Source organism: Panthera uncia (assembly GCF_023721935.1).
Source record: "Panthera uncia isolate 11264 chromosome C1 unlocalized genomic scaffold, Puncia_PCG_1.0 HiC_scaffold_4, whole genome shotgun sequence".
NCBI classification, from domain to species: domain Eukaryota; kingdom Metazoa; phylum Chordata; class Mammalia; order Carnivora; family Felidae; genus Panthera; species Panthera uncia.
The window spans coordinates 76,095,973-76,116,428 of record NW_026057585.1 but is presented as its reverse complement, the minus strand read 5'-3'; the positions used below and the strand labels follow the sequence as shown (position 1 = coordinate 76,116,428).

General features: G+C 57.0%; 1 protein-coding gene across 1 annotated transcript in view; it reads right to left on the bottom strand.

The window, feature by feature from the left end:
* Positions 1 to 2,380: 2,380 nt before the first annotated feature.
* Positions 2,381 to 20,456, bottom strand: part of EPHA10 (EPH receptor A10) — a 38,908-nt gene continuing 20,832 nt past the window's right edge. Inside the window, exons 6-17 of the mRNA XM_049617464.1 lie at positions 19,021 to 19,154; positions 16,296 to 16,467; positions 12,601 to 12,709; positions 9,103 to 9,164; positions 8,860 to 8,985; positions 7,610 to 7,795; positions 7,109 to 7,170; positions 6,679 to 6,882; positions 6,229 to 6,378; positions 5,843 to 6,036; positions 5,001 to 5,156; positions 2,381 to 4,841 (exon numbers count right to left, since the gene is read on the bottom strand). Of these exons, the coding sequence (XP_049473421.1) occupies positions 4,727 to 4,841; positions 5,001 to 5,156; positions 5,843 to 6,036; positions 6,229 to 6,378; positions 6,679 to 6,882; positions 7,109 to 7,170; positions 7,610 to 7,795; positions 8,860 to 8,985; positions 9,103 to 9,164; positions 12,601 to 12,709; positions 16,296 to 16,467; positions 19,021 to 19,154 (1,670 nt within the window). The 3' untranslated portion in view covers positions 2,381 to 4,726. The remainder of the gene's footprint in view (positions 4,842 to 5,000; positions 5,157 to 5,842; positions 6,037 to 6,228; positions 6,379 to 6,678; positions 6,883 to 7,108; positions 7,171 to 7,609; positions 7,796 to 8,859; positions 8,986 to 9,102; positions 9,165 to 12,600; positions 12,710 to 16,295; positions 16,468 to 19,020; positions 19,155 to 20,456) is intronic.

Genomic DNA, 20,456 nt, shown 5'->3' with positions numbered 1-20,456 from the left:
ACGGTGAACATGCTACACGGTTTCCCCTGGGCCCTCCTGCACCTCCCTGGGGACTAGGTCAGGTGGAAGGTCCCTAGACTCCCACAACACCTAGGATTTATCCCTAATACTGTGTCTTTCGTGCTTTTTACTTAACCGACCCCCAAACCCCCCCCCCCCCCCCCCCCCCCGCCATTAGGCAGCGAGGTCTTCACATCCTCATGTCTGCGACAGGGTAGGTGCTGGGTTCGCTGAATGACCAAACAGCTTGTGAAACCACAGCAGCAGCCTTGCTGCCCAGAGATGCTCCTTACTGCCCATATACTGTACATCTACCCGTTGCCTTACACCTTCCTAAGAATGACATTTTGCGGGCACTTGCTGTGCGCCAGGCGCTGTGCTCAGTGTTGGTGGGGGTCCTCCACTCCTTGTCTCCACGCCTCTTACTGAGGCAGACCGCCAGCAGAGCAGCACTCCTGCTGTCCCCAACCTACCCACGAACTCCTCCCCCTCGGGGAGAAGTGACTTACCCAGTGGGATAACCGGCTTGAATCGGTGCCACCTGGCTTGTCCCGCAGGTCTGCGTGCTCACGAGCCGGGGGCACGCTGGTCTGCTCCCCGTCCTGCAGGAAGTTGGGTCAGGCAAAGGTGCCCGTGCAGAGGAGGCTTGTGGCTGCCTGGCTCAGCCCGGGACTAGGAGGGTCTAATTCAGGGAAAGGCCCTTGGCCCCGATACACCACCACTCATTTATCGAAGACGTACATTTTACACATTTTAACATCTCTGAAGTTGGGATGCATCTTCCAAGCAGATGGCATGATACAGTTGAATTGGCTGTGATGTTGCTTAGTGGTACATCTCACACTCAATGGCATCTTTGATTCGAAGGAACATGGTGAGCAACAGTCTCCAGTCAGCCTTATCAAGAAGCTGGTATCTTGCTGTCCGTCTGTCCCAGTGACTAGCGCTCAACTGGTTTTGAGCACAGGAAGGGAGGAAAGGGGTGTCACGTATTGCCATCCCCGCCACCCCAGCCCCGGCCCTGAGCACTTCCCGTGGCCTGACGAAGCAAATAAAGAAGACACCTTCTCTCCATGCTGTGACCATGGACATCCTGGCCCAGGGAGTGCAGAAGCACTAGCAAACCGGAAAGGGCAGGGGCTCACGTGTGTGTGTGCATGGGTGTGCACGCGCGTGCACGCACGCGCTCAAGTGGCACTCCAGCACTCAGCCTGCATCCCCACTCCGCCCTAATCACTCTCTTATCCCACTCTCCTCCCTTTGCAGCACACCGCAAGAGATTCCCAAACCCCACTCCTCGATCCTCAAGTAAGGGTTGAATTATGTCCCCTCAAAATTCACATGTGGAAGTCCTAACCCCTGGTACCTGAGAAAGTGACTATTCGGAGACAGGGCCTTTCCAGAGATCATCAACTTAAAATGGGGTCATTACGGTGGGCCAGCCCAGTACTTCTGAAAGGGGGGAAATCTGGACGTGGAAGGTGATGTGATGACACAGGGAGAAGCCGGCCGTCTGCCAGTCAAGCAGAGAGGCCTGGAACAGATCCTTCCCTAAGTCCTCGGGAAGAGCCAACCAAGCCTGCCAACACCTTGACCTCCGACTTCTAGACGCCAGAACTGTGGGCGAGGAGCTCTGTCCTGCAAGCCCCCTCTTGGGGTAGGTTACGCAGCCTCCGGGGAACATCCCCCCACCCCAGCCGCTCCCCCACCTTCTGCTCGCGAGACTTCTCCGTATTTCACACCCACACTCACTGCTCCTTCGCCTCGATGGCTGACTCCTTCCTGGCTTCTCCCCATTTCTCCCCTCAGGCTCTGTCTCCTGCTCTTCCTCACCAGACTTGGGCAGTGTCACACTTGCTCCAGAGCTCCCTCTCCTCCCAGTGCTCAAGGAGCCTCCTCACGGAGGCATCAACTTCGCCCCACCCCGGCCCTCAAAGCTCCGTCTCTAGCCCGCGTCTGTGCCAAGTTCCAGACCCAGCACCCACGATCTCCAGGAGGGGCATCTCCACCCGCACCTCCCGCAAGACCTCAAACACATCTAAAATCTAGTGTGTCGTTTCCCGCCTTCCCTGCACACACCTTACCCGACCTGCTCCCCTCCCTGTGACTGTCTAGCTCAGAAAATGGCACCATCACCTGAGTGTTGCCTGGTGGGCGGGGGTTGGGGGGGGGTGGGGAGGGGTGGAAGCCTTCTTTGGTTTGCTACTTCTGAGACCAGGCTGCCCTCACTAGACTGGGAAGCCTTCTATGGCAGGAGTCATTCAATTAATCTCACAGACCTCAGACACACACTCTGGAGACACCCCACGGGGAGTTGGGGGAGTGTGGAAACCCTCCCCACATAAGCTCTTAACAGTTAAGCAACTGTCACTGAAAGAGGTACCATATCACAGACAAGTTTTTATTATTTTGTCCTGCATATAGAACCCAGGAAATATAAAAACATCTCCGGAATTAGTCAAAGGAACTGCATCCCCAGCCAGCCCCTGCCCTCCCTGGATGGGCTCAGATGGGGGAGCCGGAGGGTTGCAGGCCACTTCCCTCTGTCCAGTGAATAAATTCCATACAAAAATAGATCTGTAAGGGCTCCCAGAGAGCCATCGGCCTGCATCTGCACAGGGCAGAGGCCTGGGAGCCCTCAGGATTACGGGACCTCGCTCCTCGGTGGAGGGGAGGTCTACCCTGGACACCGAAGTCCTGTCACCACACCCAGAGGGCCCTTCTGCAGAACAGCTAGGGGATGGGGAGGGGCCTGGGACCTTCAGAGCGTGATTGATGTAGCTAGAGATGGGGATGAGGCACCCTCCACCCAAGAAGGGACACTGGTCCTTTCCAAGCTTGGGTGGGGGGAGGGGCGAGCCTGGAGGGCACCTGGCAAGGGGCCAGACCCTCCAGCCCCGTCAAAGGTAGAAGCAGGATCTCAAGCTCCCCCCCCCGCCGGCCGCCACCCCACCACCGCCATACCCTCAAAGTCACTGACTGGGGCAGTGCTTAGGAGGTGGGGGCGGAGGGAGGGGCTCCAAGGAGAGAAGAGCAGCTTCTGGCAGGGTGAGGCCAAAGGCACTGCTGTGAGGCACCGTCCCCCACCATGGGCGCTCCCCAAAAATGCGCTGCATCTTCCAGCCTCCAGCCTCCTCCTCATGCTGGCCCCTCTGCTTGGATGCCTCTTGTCCTAGGCCCTCCGCCTTGGCCTGTGCAAAACTCCACCCACGCTAAGGAAAGACAGCCCCCACACCCACCTTCCAGGCCTTATGCATCTGCTCTCAGCCAAGAAGCCCTTCCAGACACACCTCCGTGTACACAAATCATGAGTGTCCATCTGCCCTCTGGCCCAACGGCCCACAGACCCCGAGGTCTCCCGTGGGGCCTGGGGTGTTTTTGGAAGGTGCATCTGTAGTACTTCTCGATGCCGGAGCTCATCTCCCCACTTAAGCTGAGCCCTCCAAGGGCCAGGCCAGCTCTGTGTCTCATTCACACCCTCCTCCTTCCCACCCATCTCACCCCACATACAGCCAAACCCAGAGTAGGCATATGCCAGGGATGTCCTGGACAAACTCAGCCCCTGGGACCCTGTCCAGATCCAGCTGCCTTCCTGCCATCCTGTGAAAGCCCTGGCCTCACGATCACCACTGCCTCTGGCAAGCCCTTCTGGATAAGGAACTCAGGAGTTAGCTCAGTGTGGCCACTCCTGCCAGAGGGAGAAGGCGCTCTCCCACGGGAGGCTGAGTGGTGGCCAGGAGACAGAATTTGCAAGAAGGGGTCACCTCAGAGCACCCCTGGGCTACCTTGGGGGGAGAGTGTTGGTGTCACAAGATAGGACCAAGGACCCTCTCTCCAGAGCCAACCTCATCCCTAGACTGGGAGCTGGGGGCATGGGTTCTAACTCCAGCCCTGGCCCTGACTCCTCAACAGGCCTCGGTTTTTCCTATCTGCACAGTGAGGCTCAGAGCCTGTCAGAGAGAGAAAGTCCACCTCTGAGGCTGAAAAGCAAAGTTCACGGGTCCTCTGAAGAGAAGATGTCTCCCCTCATGCTCTCTGCAGATGTCCAACCAGTGAATGTATAAAAGGAATGCAAAGGGGAGGCCACGATGGGTCTCAGGGGAGCACCAGGACCTTGATGGCCTAGTCAGCACCCTCACCCTCACCCTGAACTGTCAGCCCAAGGGCAGGGGAAGCAGAAATCAGCTCCTGAGTCTAGGGCCCTTGGGGTCCAGCCCCTGAGTTCAGCACCACCTCTGCTGCCTGAGCCTCAGGACCAGTGTGCAGACAGGGCCGAGCCCAAGCACAGGCCCTTCAGGACGGGCTACGGGCAGTTGGGGTCCTCGCCAGGTCTCACGGAAGCCCATTAGGGGCCCGTGCTGCCAACCGGCCAATGGGTCTGTGGGGCAAAGGGGCACCCACTGGGGTAGGCCCCAGGCCCCAGTGGGTGTGGAAGACAGAAAAACATGAACCAGGTGATTTAAAGCTACATTTCCCCTCCCCGCCCTGACCACCTTGGTCTCTGGGACCAAATCTCAGGGGTTCTCCCCAGGGATTTAAACCCTTTGGCCCCGGGGGACAGAGTCAGCAGCCAAGGTGTCCAGACTGGGGAAATGGGAAGGGTAGGCAGAGGAATGGGGGGGACCGCGGTCCCGAACAAGCTCTGGGCCCGAGTGCAGGGAGAGCATGCTCACTTCCACACCCGTGGAGCGCAGCTGGCCAGGGTCCTTGGCAGGGCTGGGGCCGCTCACACCTGCACCCCCTGGCCTTGCATCTGGAGCACTCGCGCCCGCAGCGCACTGATCCCGCTGAGGAGGGCCTCCCGGTGTTCGGCCGAAGAGATGCCCAGGCTCACCAGGTCCCTGAAAGAAGGGCCGGTCAGACCCAGCAGGCTCGGCCCTCTTCCACTCTCCCTCCCTCTGTGTGGACAGGGGAAGGGTCTGGAATTAGGACAGGCAGGGGGTGAGGGGGGGGGGTCCCAGGTAGATAGGGGCAGGGCCCCCGGGGTTCCTCGGACTCACTGGGCGCCCATGGCAGCCACGGCCTCCAGGCTCCCAAAGCCACCTGCAGCAAAGCTGTCCTTGTAGCGGCCCAGGTCCAGGGCCTCCAGCCATGCGCCCACGGAGCCAAAGGTGGGAAAGGTGGAGAAGGCACGGTCTGCCAGGGGGGTGGGAGGCCTGGGAAGCAGAGGGGCTGTGGTCAGTTGACAGCAGGGATCTGGTGCCCAGACCTGGTCACTCTCCTGAGGAGAGGCCACCTGAGAGAGGACAGGAGACGGGGAAGGCGACCCAGCCCCAGGGCGGACGTGGCTGCATGGAGCATGAGGCACCCCCAGAGCAGGTGAGGGTTTCAAGATACCAGTCAGGTAGGTAGAGAGAGGATTGCACCTGAGCCAGCCAAAGGTACTGGGAGGATCTGGAACAGTCTGGGGGATAGGACACACCTCGGACGGTCTGGGAGGTGACCTATATTATATCGAGGCAACTAATACTCGTTTCGCTTATTCTATTTATTGGAACTACAAGCTTGTTAGAACTATTTCCACACACATTCACTCAGTCAGTGACCACTGTACTGGGATGTGTGAGGCAAAACCCAGGACAAGCAGAGTGACTGAGATGGATGAAAATGTACATGAGTCTGAGGCAGGCAGAGTATTAGCTCTATCTGGGGCAACTGGGTGAGCAGGCATAGCTGGACAGGTGGGGGAGGACGGGGTGGGGGGGGAGCAGGACAGGTGGGGCAGGTGGATGTGGGCCATGCGGGGAGGCCACTCACGGAGAGTGAGAGGTCGGCCGGCCGGATCTGGCATGGTTGGGGATAGGCGGGAATGTGCCTGTGACAAACGAGGCATCGGCTGTACCTGGGAGAAGTGGTCGCGGCACACTTTGGGGGTTCTGGGTCCTGCGCCATCTTGCTCAGGATGCTGTGGATCTGGGAGAACCTGGGTCGCTCGCCTGGGTCCTTCTGCCAGCAGTCAAGCATCAGTCGATGGAGGGGGGAGGGGCAGTTCCTGGGGGGTGGCAGCCGGAAGCCATCCTCCACTGCCTTGATCACCTGGGCCACGAAGGTGAGGGGCAGACAGGAAGCTTTAAGTCCCTCCAACGCATGTACACGTCCCATCCCAAGGAAGACTCAGGCAGTGGCCAGGCAAGACCGGAAGCAAGCAGACAGTGAAGTGGGGTCTCAGGCTAGGAGGTCAAGGGTCACTGGGCAGGGGTCAGGAAGTTGGGGCCTGAGGTCACTCACGTCTTGGCCAGACATGTCCCAGTAGGGCCGCTCCCCAAAGGCCATCACCTCCCACATGACGACACCAAAGCTCCACACATCACTGGCAGAGCTGAAGTGCCCAAACTGAAGCGTCTCAGGGGCGGCCCACAGTGCCGGGCTCCGGCCGCTCTGTGGACGGACAAGCACGTCAGGGGCAGGAAGGGACCGGCCCAAGTACACCCGGGGCTCCCTGCCCCACACAGCCCCAGATCCAGCCCCGCCTGCCATCCTCTCAGCTGCACGTCTGGGGAAGGCACATAAGCTGACCAGAAAATGAGGCCCACGCTGGCCTTTACTCGGGACCAACTGGGGGCAGGGACGGGATTGCAGGCAGCGGCCCCGACACAGCCAGGAAGAGGGGAGAAGTGGGTGAGGGGGACTCTGGTGCAGTCTGATAGGCAGGTCTGTCTGGGAGACGGGAATCCTCACCATGGTGGTGTAGACTGCCTCCGCTCGGTCCCGGGGCCCCCGCCCAAAGCCAGAGATCTTGCAGATAAGGCCACTGCTGACCAGCACACGGCGGGCCGCCAGGCCCCGGTGAACGTAGCCCATTTCCGACAGGTACTTCATGGCTGACGCCAGCCCGGGCAGCAGCCCCATCAGCTGCCCGGCCACCAGCTGGCCTTCATGCCGCTGTGGGAGGAAGTGCTACACACTCAGTTCCCTGGTGCTGTGTGACCTCAGGGAAGTCACCTGGCCCTCTCTGGGTTTGCCCTATGACCCACCAGGCCAGCCTGGCCAGTGGGCACCTTTTTAGGGAATGATGCCAAGTACAAGTCCCACCAAAGAGAAAAGTGAGGGACGAAGAATAATATGGCTATCAGTACCCTCCCCCACCCCAGAGACCCAGGCCACTCACCCTCAGGAAGCCGTCGAGGGCCCCATGGCTCATGTACTCGGTGACGATCATCAAGGTGCTTCCTGTGCCCAGGGAAGGGGAACACACCCACTGAGCTGCCTGCTCCCCTCTGCCTGCACACGTGCTCCCCCACCTGGGCCCCAGCCCGGGGCCAAGACGGCCAGAAACAAGTTTCCCCAGTTGTGCCACCCTCCTGTGGGGCCCAGGATCCTCTATGCCAAAGAACAGAAGAGGAGACCTCCATAGGAGGACCACGGTCAGGAGCTGCAATAAGTTTGCTAAGAAAGATCACCCAAGGTCCAGGCGATCCACCCCACAGAGTCACTGCAGGTCAGAAAGGCCTTTCAGGGTCGGAAGGGCCCCCGAGTCAGTGAAAGCAAGCTGAGGCCTTCTCTCCATCCTGGGCGGCCTAGGAAGGGCCTAAGCCTTCCATGGCTGAAGGAAGGGCACCCCACCTCCACCCCGTGTCCACCCCCATACTTGCGGAGCACAGGGCCTTACCTCGGGTGACGACACCCTCCAGCCGCACGACGTGGCCATGGTCGAACTGGCCCAGGGTGAGGGCCTCGGCCAGGAAGCTGAGCCTCTGAGAGTCGGAGCAGCCGTCCCTCAGCGTGTGCACGGCCACGGGGAGCTCCTGGCGGCCAGGGAGCTGCAGACAGCCAAAGGACAGCTCCCCGAACCGCCCTGTGAGGAAACAGCACCTCAGACAGTCCCCCGGAGGTCACCCGCCCCCGGCCAACCCAGGCAGGGTGAGCTGAGGCGAAAGCAACTTTTGGATCACAGGCTCTTCTTGACCTGGGACTCAGAGCTCCCGAGTTCAAATCATGTAAACCGAGTACCAGCAATGTGACGTGGGCTTCCTCTCTTTCCTCTCTGGGCCTCGATTTTCTTCCCTGTGAAATGGGGGTTCCTCCCAGCCCGCCTCAGCAGGAGATTTCAAAGACTCACAGAGAGGATACTGCACATGCAAGCGTATCAAAGGCTATTAAAGCCCAGGGTGACCCAGGAAGGGTGACGATGACATCTCCTCTGCCACACTACCCCTTTCTGGCTTCTATCCAGTGGGTCTGGCAACAGTGTCGGGGACAGTGTCTGGCTCCTGGTAAAAGTGGCTGCCTTCTCTGAGCCCAGGGGCTGAGGGTTTGCAGATGGGAAGGAAGGAGGCCAGGAGACTGAACAGCAGAGAGCAAAACACCTGCTATGAGCCAGGCCGGGGTGCTGAGGGCTGCAGAGTCCCCACCTCGGCTCTGCATGAGGCAGCTACTGCACCCATTTTACAGACAAGAAACAGGTTTGGAGCAGAAAGGGCACGCGCCCCTGGTCACACAACTGGGCAGAGGTAGAGCCAGGACAAAAACTGAGGTTTGGTTGTCTGGTCCCAAGTTTGCAATGGCCCCTCCCCACTGCCCCATGAAGGCCCGGGACTAAACCTCTGCCAGTGGCAGTCTGCAGAGGCCAGCTGGAAAAGGGCAGGAGCGGGGAGGTCTCAGTGACCTTGGGGACAGGGAGGGTAGGAAGGCAGGGTCACGGACTCCTCTGCCATCCCCTTCCCTGGAACCTGGTGGGCGGAGGTCCCGTTTGGTGTGGAGCTGGGGCCTCCTGGCCAGGTGGGGACTGGGGTGAAGGCAGGGCTTCCAGAAATGGGGGAGGGCCTCGGGGCAGAGGCGGGCTTGCAGGATGGAGGTAGGATGGAGTAGAAGGGGGGGGGGTTCTTGGGCTGTACAAGGGTCCCTGGAAGCCCAGCTTGCCTGCTCCAAGGCTTCTCTCCAGTGTGACGGTTTTTGCATCCAGCTCCTTGGCAAACAGATGAACAGCCTGCAGCGGGTCCCCACAGCTCTGGGGGTCTAAGAACGTGCGGCGTGTCGGGACTTTGACTGCAATGCAGAGAGAGACAGAGATGGGCCCGAGGAAGGGGGCCCGTGGCCGGGGCGGGAGCAGTTATGCAAGCACAGCAAGGAAGAGGGCTAAGGAGGGGCCAGGCAACAACTCACAGTGGAAGTACAGCTCCTCCTCGTCGTGGGCATCCTGACCTCCTTTGCCATAGGGGCAGGGCCTGCGGAGGTGCAGAGTCCTTCTCTGAGCTGGGCAGCATCCCCTTCCCATCTCACCAGCGCCCAGGGTGGCAGCTCCTTATCCCTTCCAAACCACAAGATCTGTGCCCCAGATCTTGCTTGTCCTGCTTTGAAAGCAGTCAACCTATAACCCTAGCCCCAGACCTAACCCCTCATCCTAATTATTCCTAATTATTTTCGCTCTGAGACACAATGCACGTTCTTGCAATTCCAGAGGCACCCAAAACCATACCCCCGACTTTGAACCCAAGCTGCCTGCCTGCCTACCGGTGAGCAATTCAGGTGGCCCTTGCACTCAGGGGGGCCTTGGTCTAGCCAGGGAAACAAGCACTGAGCATCAGTCACAAGCCCGCTCACAGGTACCAGCAGGGGAGAAGGGCACAACGTTGTGAGAACACACGGCGGAGGGACCTGACCCCCTAGACCATCAAGGGCGGCTTCCTGCAGAGGCAGTCATGGACCAAAGTACGGCATCACCATCAAAAGCACCACAGACTGGCGTTTGGGGCCCCTGAGGCAGGGCCTTGCTGGCCCAGAGGAGAGCCCCCCGGGTGCCGAGGTGTCATGACTCAATCTGTATTTTAGAAATATCATCCTGGCTGCAGCTGTGGCCCCGCAGGAGCTGGCTGTGGCTCAGGCTACAGGGTGAGTGTGGACACAGAGAACAAAAAGCAAGAGGACACAAGTGACGTTTAGGTGACAGGGGCACAGGGCTCAGGGACTGCTAGAAGGCAGAAAGGGGGAGAGAGAAGGGAGGAATGACTCTTGGTGTTCTGGTTTGCCCACCTGTTCATGGTGGTGCCGTTTACCAGGACGGGGTGGCAAAGGGCTCGTGCTGAGCCGGTAGGGTCTGCTGAGCCTACAGAGTAGGCAGGGAGGGGTGAGGAGTAAGGAGTTAGAAAGGAGTGTGGGGGGTTTGGAGGAGGGGTCTGCTCTGGAGATACAAGTTTGGGAGCTGGGGGCATTGTCCAGGAAGACGACAGAGCCTGGGAAGGGGGACTGTGAACGAGTCTGAGGACCCCAACACTGAGAGATCGGGTAGAGAGGAAAGGAGCCATGGAGGACACCACAAAAGAACCACCAGAGAAGCCAAAGGGAAACAGAAAGGAAATCAGGGGTGACACTGTCACAGGAACGAAGGAAAGAGAAAGTGGAGCAGAGGAGAGAGACGGCGTGAAGGCTCCAAGGAAGGGCGGTTAGGGAGACTGGAGAGAGAAGATCACCCTTCTGTACGGATGGGAAAGGGGGAAAAGGCTGCCATTTAGGATAAAATGGTCATGATGGTGGTCAGTAGTCCAGGCTCTGGAACCTCATGCACAGACTGGCTTCCCAGCCCCTCCACTTGGTAGCTGCGGGACAGGGAGGCTGGGATTTCTCTTTAATAAAATCGGGATCAAGACAACCCTACCTGATACAGCACTGTTGCACAGAGCTTGTTAAGCAGTCAATAAATGTCAGCTGTTATGTGGGGCGGGGGGGGGGGGCACTAGAAATAGTATGGTTTCCTGCGATGGCGAGAAGGGGTGGGGTTCGGATCACAGTGGGAAGGAGCAGGAGGAAGGCACCTCCTCTAGAGCAAAGGGAGGGGGCGGGTGGGTGCAGAGACAGGTAGGTGTGCAGACTTGGGGGTGAGGAGCTGGGGGGCGGCAATGATGCAGTGAAGGAGCAGGTGCAACCAATGCGGCCGAGGGGGCAAGCTGCAAGGACAGGGCACCTGCGGGGCACACGTGCAAGAGCTGGACTCCGTATCTGGGGCGATGGCCAGGTCCATGGCAGCATCTGGGAGAGGGACGTAGAGGTGGAACAGAAGAAAAGGTCCTTGGGAATGAGGAAGTTCAAGAACCAATAAGCCAAGGGCTGTCCGTTATAAGTCCCAATAAGCCACCAGTCATCCAATAGCTACTGAAGTCTCCTAGAGTGGGGACCTGCTTCCATGAATGAAGGGATCATCCAGGAGAGGTGGGTGGAATGGAAGGGGGCAAGACTGAGTGGATGGAAGAGTCGTAGAGAAATCCAGAAGCTTCCACTGGACAACACCCTCTGGTGAGAAGGGGGATGGGCCAGGATGGAGCGGGGAGAGGAAGTGGAGGCGAGGAGACCGTGCACAGAGCAAGCACTGCAGACATCAGACACCAGCCTGCAGAGGTGGCTGGACGCGCCGGACAGGTGCCATGCCCATTGGCATGAGACCAGCAGGCTCTCCCCACCTCCACTTCAGTGCCATTGGATTTTGAGTGGGTTTTGAGACCGACCGTGGCTTACTCTGCCCACCCTAGTGCATCTGTCTCCAAGGTGCTCCTGGGCAGCTACTCCTGTCCTGCACAGTCCCTGCCTGGAGGGGTGCTCCTTATGCCCCTCTCTCTCTGCTCCTCCTCCCGTCTCCCTGAGCCTTTAAGCTCCCAGCCAGGACAAGAGGCTCTTGGCTCCTGGACATTCCAGCTTTTCCAACTGGTCCAATTTGGGCGTCTGAGCACTGGAAAGGGGCTCACTACTCCTGTCCTGCCTCCCTGACTGTCCTGGCCCAGGCAGAGCTGGCTCCCAGACCCACAGGTCAAGGCCCTCCCCTCCTCAGTCGCTTGCAGTGCCTCATTCAAGGCCACACAGACAGTGCCGGGTGAGTGCTCGCTGTCCCTTCAACCCACAGGCAGTTCCGGGATGCTGAGATGTGCTGGGATGCGGCTCCCTGACCAGCCATCACTCTCCTCTGCTACCCCCGCTCCAGCCCATCACACGCAGACTTTCCAACCCTCAAGTCTGCCGACCTCAGCCCCAGCCTGGCACCTTTGCGTGCAGCAGTGTGGCCGTGGGGAGAAGGGGCAAATACACGCTGTGAGGTTTCTGCTGAATGCAAAAGGACTGGAATCTTCTCTGAACCAAACTCAAGCTCCACATCCTTTCTCCTCCTCCCACCCCCCTTCTCTGCCCACTCTCCTGCAAGCTTCCTTCTGCTGAGCGTTGGGGGGGGGGGGGTGGGTTCTGGTTTATGAGTTCCCCTCCCTGTCCTCCCCCCTCCCACACGCAATTTCTGCCTTTCTTCCCTTCGAGGGCCTCCGGATCTCTGGCGGGCAGGGGCTGGGGGGCCTCTGAGCGCCTCAGGAGAACCCTAATCACACTGGAGCAGCTGGCGCTTGATTCCATCCTCAGTGATGCCTTCTGACATTTAATGAGTTAAGGAGCTAAATCCCCTTCATCCCAGAGCGGCTGAGCTAGCTGCAATGCTGGCTGCTGCGGGAGCAGCGAGCGGGGGAGGGGCCGGGGCCCGTGCGAGCCAAGCCTGGATCTACACAGCAGTATGCTTGCGTGTGCAGATCTGCATGTGCGCAAATGCAGGTACAGACACAGGGGCCGTGAGCACATGTTAGTGCTCACAGGGACACGACCCACCAGGGGCCAGCCAGGCTGGGAGCGGCCACCTACCTTCTCCACATGGCCAGCACGCTCATCACAGAGCCCACGACGAGGAGGGCTGAGACGGTCACCACCGTGACGACGACCGCAGGGCTGTGGTCCCTGGACCCTGAGGCAGCTGGGGGTAAACCGCGAGGCTGAGGCAGGCAGAGGACCAGGCTCCTGGGGGGCCCCAGTGCAGACTCCTGTCCACCTCCCACAGCACCTCTGCACTTGGCCCCGGCTCCCACAGCAGAGGGACCAAGGCAGCCCCACCAACCACACTGGCACCTGGAGCTTCCTCCTCTCTCAGGGCCGGGCACCTCCACGGCAGTCCAGTTCGGAGAGAGAGGACCAGGGGTCCAGACAGGCAGGGCTGCACCTCTCCTTCTGCCTTTCCGAAGGGCACTGACTTAACATAGCTCTGCAGGGGGCACGGCCTCTCACCTGAGCTCCCTAGCCCCATCCAGACCATCCACCGACAATTGCAACGTGAGTTAACGTTTAATACACACTCCATTCAGGGCACCGTGTCACGTGCCTTAACTAAATGGTCCTGTTTCATTGTCACAACAAGCAGGTAAGGCGGTGGTGTCTCCATTTTATAGCTGAGGAAACTGACATTGAGAAAAGTTGTGTGATAGGCCCAAGGTGCCACGACTAATACATGGTGAGCTGGAGGTCTGAACCTGATTCCAAAAGCCTCCACTTTGAGCTATGTCCCCAAGAGAGTGGCCTAAAGGACCCCAGGCTCTCAACTCCATCTATCCATCCATCCAACATGCGTGACAGGCTGGCGCCAGTACTGGGGAGACAGTGATGAATGAGCCAGAATCCCTGCCCTGGAGGAGTGTCCAGACCAGTGGGAGAGACAGAAACAAAAATCCTAACTGCAGAATGACAACAGAAACAGACTGCTGAGCAGAGGCATGCTCGTTTCTTCCTAAAAGCCAGTGAGGAAGGCTTCGCAGAAGAGACGTGACATCTGCTCTGGGCCTGGGAGATCGGAAAAGGTCTGGGTGGTGCTCAGACGCACATGCTGGGTCTGGAAAACGGCAAGCCATCCTGTGGGGCTGGGATACAGACCACAGAAGGCTGAGAGCGCCAAGATGTGAAGCTGGACAGCGGGAGGAAAATGGGAACTGGGGGAGGAGAGAGCACCCGGAGGGCCTGGGATGCCAGGCCAAGAAGTGGGAACTTCATCCTGAGGGTGACAGGGAGCCAGGGAGCAATGGACAGGGTTCCTGCCTGAGGGGGAAGGGCTGGAAGTATCTGCGGCCGGGAGCAGGGATGGACAGGAGGTGCGCGAGAGAGGTGCAGGTTTGGGGAAACTATGGAGAATGGGGGAGATGCTATGCAGCCCTGAAGACTCCACTGAGATGAGATGAGACGTGGGACACAGGACTTGCGCTGGCTCTGGGCTCCGGGAGGAGGAACACAAGTGCAGCACAGCGTCCGGGCAGTGAGGGCCAGCATAGCTGGGGAGCGTTTCCCCAGGGAGGATCTGTAGCGCCTGGGGTGACATGGGGCCAGAAGGGGGGTGACAGCCTGGGATATGAGGTCGGAGCCCCAGGGCTGTTGGGAAGATGTCACAGTCAAGTGACAAGGGACAGAAAAGGGAGGGAGAGTTAGGGGCCAACAAGGCCATGGTCAAAGGGGGGATTTCAGAGCCCATGTTCCCAGAGGTGGGGACATGGCCTGGGGTCTGGTCAGCCCAGAGGTGGGCGGAGTTGCCAAGAACTATGTGGAATGAGGTATCTGGGTGGACATGGAAATGGAGACAGGGCAGTTGTGGAAGGTGGCCTCTGAGATGTCCCCGCTGGATTCTCTACCTCCTGGTATTACTTAGTCCCCTTGAGTATGGGTTTGACATAGTGACTTGTTTCTAACAAACAATGCAGCCAAAGTGATGGGATGTCACCTCCAAGATGAGGTGACAAGAGACTGCAGCTTGTCTCGGGCACCCTCTCTCTGTGTCACTGTCTCAGGAAGAATCTAGGTGCTGTGTTATGCAGAGCCCTAGGGAGAAGCCCAAGAGGCAGAGAACCACGTGCCCCCAGCGAACAGCCAGTGAGAACCTGAGTTGGGAGGCAGATTCTCTCCCCATTAGGCCTTGAGATGACCGCAGCCACGAGGGACCCTGAGCCAGCGGCACCTAGCTAAGCCGCACCCAGATGCCTGGCCCACAAAAACCACGAGAGAATAAATGTCTGCCGTTCGCGGCTACTCGCTTGGGGGTAATTTGTCACGCGGCAATGGATAACTGATACAGTGCTGAAGCACCGTCCCTCATTGTGCTCCTGAGCTGGGATCACAGCTCACTGGAAGAAGTGCTCTGCAGACTGGGAAGCCCATTCCCGCAGAACCAGGACCACAGCAAAGGGGGCTGGGGGTCCGAGCAGTGTCTACTCACTGAGAAGCACCAAATGAATGGAAACCCTCAGCCCTTTTCAGCGACCAGCCAGCCCCCACCTCCTGCCCCCACCACGTCCACTCCAGCCCAGCCCGTGAGCCTTTGTTCAGGTGGATTCTTCTACCCGAAATGCCTCCCCTGCGCGTCTTGGCATTCAAATGCTCCCTAGCCTTCAAGACAGAGCTCTAATCTCCTCTCGCCAGCACCTGGCCGAGGTCTGGCACAGACAGGCATTCAAGCAAGAAGTACCGTCTCTTTTCCCAGAAGCCTGACTCCCTCTACATTTTATCTCCACCTCCCTTTGGGCTCAGAGCTCTTCCTATCTTGGATTAGACTCGTGTAGCAGGTTGGAAAGAATTATTATCTTGACAGCTGGTGTCAGAATGCCTCTTAGGGGGAACCGCCTTTGTCCAGGAAAATACTTTCATGAACTGCTCGGGGTAGATAGAGGTGAGATCCTGAGGGTGGGGTTAGCAGCTGGCAAAACCACCAAAGCCAGAGCTAAGCTGCTCATCGCTCACCATGAAAGGGAGTTTGGGGGTGGAGGGGGTGTGGGGAGAAGAGGAGCCAGGGGAGGGAGGTGAAGGGAGGAAGTGGGCAGCACAATACCACGGAGAAGCCGGCACAGTTTTAGAATCAGGGGATCTGATGTCTGATGTACAGCTTTTGTTTTGTTTTGTCTTGTTTTGTCTTGATGACAGCTTTATTGGAGGAATTAGTCATGTACCGCACAATTCCCCCATTGAATGGGTACAATTCTTGTTGTGTTTTGTTTATTGCTGCAGGGCAGCCCCTTTGGGGCCCCACCCTTCACGGAAGCCTGCCTCTCGCTCCAGGGCCTGGTGGGGAAAGGAATGACATCCTGTGTGTGAGTCTGTATCACGGCAGAGGGAAAGCAGCAGAATGGGAAAGCATTTAGCCATCCGAGCAAGAAGTGACCATGAGACTGAAACTCCTCCCCAAAAAATAGTCAAGAATCTTGGAGAGGGCACAGCATGTTTCTACAAGACGTGAGAGGTCTTGAGAGGCTGGGAGACTCCAGCTGGAGACATGGGTTAGAGTTGCTCGTGAGCCCCTCCCCTATGGGCTCCCCCAGGGCAGGCCTCCCCACCCCCAACTTATTCATGTCACTGAATAGGCCCCAGTCAGCGGATTCCAAGTTCAGTAACTATTTAGGTTGTAATTGAGCGGTTCTGCGGGCTCCCTTAATTGCACAGAGGACCACCCCCTCCCCAGTCTGTCCCCCTGCCCCAGCCCCATGCCTGAGTTTTCTCTGCCTGGAGCCCTTTCCACATACACACACGTCACTTACCCTCCCCTGGGGTCTGCACTTCAATGGAGGGATTGAAGCTCTGAGTCTCCCAGGAGGGCCCCGGGGAAGCCGCCCGGATCTGAAAGACGTAGCGGGTAGCCGGCTTCAGGTTGGTGACAGTGACCGCGGGTGCCCCTGTCTTCACCGTGGAGTAAGTCTGCTCACTCTGACCCTGAGGAAGGACCAAGAAGTGAGGCCTGGACCCAGGGCCAGACCCACGCTCCTTGGAGAATGACAGGGGAAAGGAGTGGGGAGGCGGAGAAGGGAGAAGAGCCCTCAGGTGAGCAGGGACCAGGCGGAAGAAGCTGACTCCGACAGTCTGGGGAGGGCTCCATCCATTTCTTCCACAGCTTCTCCAACCCCTCTCTCCACGCAAGTTCCCACCTGGGCTCAGTGGTACTTGTGGCGAAGAACAGTAAGAGAAACTTTAGAGAAGATGCTAGATCCTCCTTCTTGGGGATGGACATCAGGGCCTGGAAGTCCAGAGGGTGAGCAGGGCCTGATGTCACAGAGGAAAGAAGAAGAAACTGAACCCTGACACCTGCCCGGCCCTTGCTGGCTCACAAAGATTTTCCTCCTCTTTGTCATCTGGTTTTCACAATGTCCTGCAAGGCATGAATTCACAGATAAGGAATCAGGGGCAGAGGGGTAGACAGACTTGCCTGAGGCCCCCACTGGACAGTGGGGACAGCAACAGCTGTCATGGAGTGAGGGTCAGCTTGCTGCCAGCTGCTATGCAGACTCTTTAGAGGCTTGACTACCTAAGTCCTCACAACAGTATTTCCATCTTTTATAGGTGACAGTCACATCAAGGAAGGGGCAGAACGACACCTTCTTGATTCCTTCAGGTCCCGTGCTTTATCTCTATATCATGCTGCCCCCCAACATGTCTGAGAATGGGGTCTACTGGAGATGCTGTCATCATTTTGTCTCTGTCTCCACCCCCTGCCACCTTATTACAGCCCCTGCCACAGCCACAGCCTCCCGATATCATGTGGCCCAGTTCTTTGACCATGGTATTCAGGAATGGGGCAGACGCTGACCCAAACCGGGCCAATCAGAATCTCCCTTCCAGGTATTTAAATGAGCCACTGAAAGACAGTGAGGCAAGGGCTGTGGCCCTTCTGAGCCGGGCAGGCTAGGGCCCGGGTGGAAGAAAGAGGCAAGGCTGTCAACCCAGGCAGCTGTGATATGCCCTGAGCAAAGCCCCCTCTGCAGAGGACGCGGGACCCGCACCCAGAGAGCAGAGCGTAGATAAGGAGCACTGTGCCTCCCAGATTTGTGGCCACTGGGTTCCAGGCGACGCCCTTGAAGCCTTTCAAACAGAGCCCCTCTTGCACAGGACCCTCTTTTCAAGGCTTTTTGTTCCCAGCAAATTCACACCCCCTAAGGGCCTGGAGCATCCGCCAGCTCAGCTTCTGGACTCTACTGCACGGCCCAGCTCCTTCCCAGTGTCCTTCTCTGCCATCTCCCAAATGTCAGGGTTCCTCAGAGCCCTGTCCTGTCCCCTCTTCTCACCCTCCCTGTCCTCCTAGGCCATCTCTTCTGGCCCCTGGCTTCATTCAGCTCCTAGCCCCGTGCAGAAAGGGCCCCAACTCTCTGTCCAGCGCCAGGCCTCTCCCTTGAGCTGCAGACCTGCAAGCCCACCTGGATGTCCCAGAGGCCCCCTGAACACTGCATGGGCCAAATCAAACTCATCCTCTTACCTCGATTCTGCTCCCCCTTTTCAGTCCATGGCACCCCACCCCCTCGATGGCCCAGCCGTGACTCAGGAGTTCCTCCTCCTTTGTGTTCACCAACCCCCCCAACCCCAAACTCACAGCTCTCAGTAGACTTCTAGTATTCAAAAACTACTATCTGACTCAGCCAAGAAGTCCCCTGAGTCACTCAGGAGTGAGTGAAGCTCTGACACATTAAGTGCTGAAGATGAAAGCAAGGTTTCGCTTGAAGGAATAAGATTTGCACCAAGGTGAGAAGCAGTTTAACAGCAGATTACGTATCACATTTAAAGACAATACATTCAAGGAGGAAGGAGACAGTGGATCGGGATATATCTCCACTTGGCAAATCGAGGTTGAACTGCGACTATTGATTGACAACAGATACAAGAAGTTAGCAAAAATCAGCAAAAGCATCCTGTAAGAATCAATTGGCTATGTGGGGTTTACAATATGGAGAAGCTGTGCATCTTTCCTTATTCCTTGTAAACGACATATGACACATTTTTTCTATAGTAAAATTGTCAGGATAACTCATACACTCATTGTTCCGGAGAGTGGGGCGTTAAACACTGACCAGCACATGGTCAAGCCCCAGCAGACCACCTGACCTACCAATGTAGGTCAATTTGTAAATTGTGAAAGAGTATGGTACTTCAGCCTTCTTTTTCTTAAAGAGGGCTGCAAATTGCATATGGTCCGGCCACACAAGATGGGAATGAGTCCCTAGAGAAAGCTCTTAGTGAACTGCAAACACTAGGTAAAAGTGGTGACAATGGAGCTGATGACCAGTGAGGGGCAGGGAAGGGGACAGCCGACGAGCAGTGGGGTCCATGCACGGAGTCGAGGGGGGGATAGGAAGAAACTCAGGCCTGCCAAAAGCCACTTAGGAGGCCAGCGGATGTGTTCACAAGGAAAGTAAGAAGGGCTTTTGCCTCGAGGAGGTTGTGAAGAAAAGGACCACAGCCCGGAATGCAGCCTCAGGTCCCGCCCAGACCTCACCTCACCTTCTCGTAGTATCGGATCTCGTACTCCGTGCCGTTAGCCCCGGGAGCTCCGGCAGGGATAGGCTCCCGCCACGACAGGGACACACTCTGGGGCTCCACTCGGTCCCTCCGGATCTCATCCTCCTCCCAGGGCGCTGAAAGTAAGGAACACGCGGTTCTCGATGGGAACCCACTGTGGGGCAGGGCGGGGGCTGGAAGGGCGGGGCATGCAGGGTGGGGGTGGGGCCAGGCAGGCGGGGCTGGGCCAGAAGCTCCTGAGGGGCGGGGCCTGAGTTGTCTTAGGACCAGAGGGGAGCCTGCTCTCACCTCACAGGTCTCAGCTTCCCTGTCTCTGCCAGCGAAGCGCCAAGCCACCTGCTTCTTGCTCACCCCCTGCATTCCAGCTGCACTAGTGGTGGCTGGTTCTAACACCCCAGGTTCTTTCTACACTTTCTGTGGTTTGGAGGCATTAAAAAGCATAGGAGCAGGAAGACCACCTACTTAACTCTTCTAACGGTCTTGGTTAAGAGTTAATCCGCTCCGCAACACTAGGAATCGCAGGAAACTACCTCAATATAATGAAGACCATATGTGAGAAAGCCCCAGCGAACATACACAACGGTGGAAAACCGAAAGCTTTTCCTTGAAGATCAGGATCAAGGCAAGGATGTCCACTCTTAACACTTCTAATTAACATAGTACTGAAGTCCTAACTTAACCAGAGAGCTGAGGCAAGAGAAAGAAAGAAAAGGCATTCAGATTGGAAAGAAAGAAGTAAAATTATTTCAGTCCACAGGTGACATAACCCTCTATGTAGAAAATCCTAAAACTTCCACAAGACCCTGTTAAAATTACTAAACGAATACAGCAAAGTTGCAGGATACACCGTCAACATGCAAAATCAGTCCCATTTCTACATATTAACCACGAACAATCTGAACAGGAAATTAAGAAAACAATCCCATTTACAATTGCAGCAAAAAAGAATAAAATATTTAGGAATAAAGTTAACCAAAGGAGTGAAAGACTTGTACACCGAAAATCAGAAAACATTGCTGAAAGAAATTAAAGAAGATACAAATAAATGGAAAGACATCGTGTTTATGGAGTGGAAAACTTAATATTGTTAAAATGTCCAGGCTACCCAAAGCAACTTACAAATCCAATTCAATTTGCAACAAAATTGTTTTTTGCAGAAATAGAAAAGAAATCCTAAAATTCATATGGAAAATCAAAGGACCATGAATAGCAACATGATCTTAAGAAAAACAAGGCTGGAGGCCTCACACTCTGACTTCAAAACACTGCAAAGCCACCATAATCCAAACAGTTTGGTACTGGTAAAAAGACAGAAATGTGGGCCAACTGAAAAGAATAGAGAGCCCAGAAATAAACCCTCACAGATATGATGAAATGATTTTCGATAGGGGTTCCAAGCCCACCCAATGGGGAAGGGA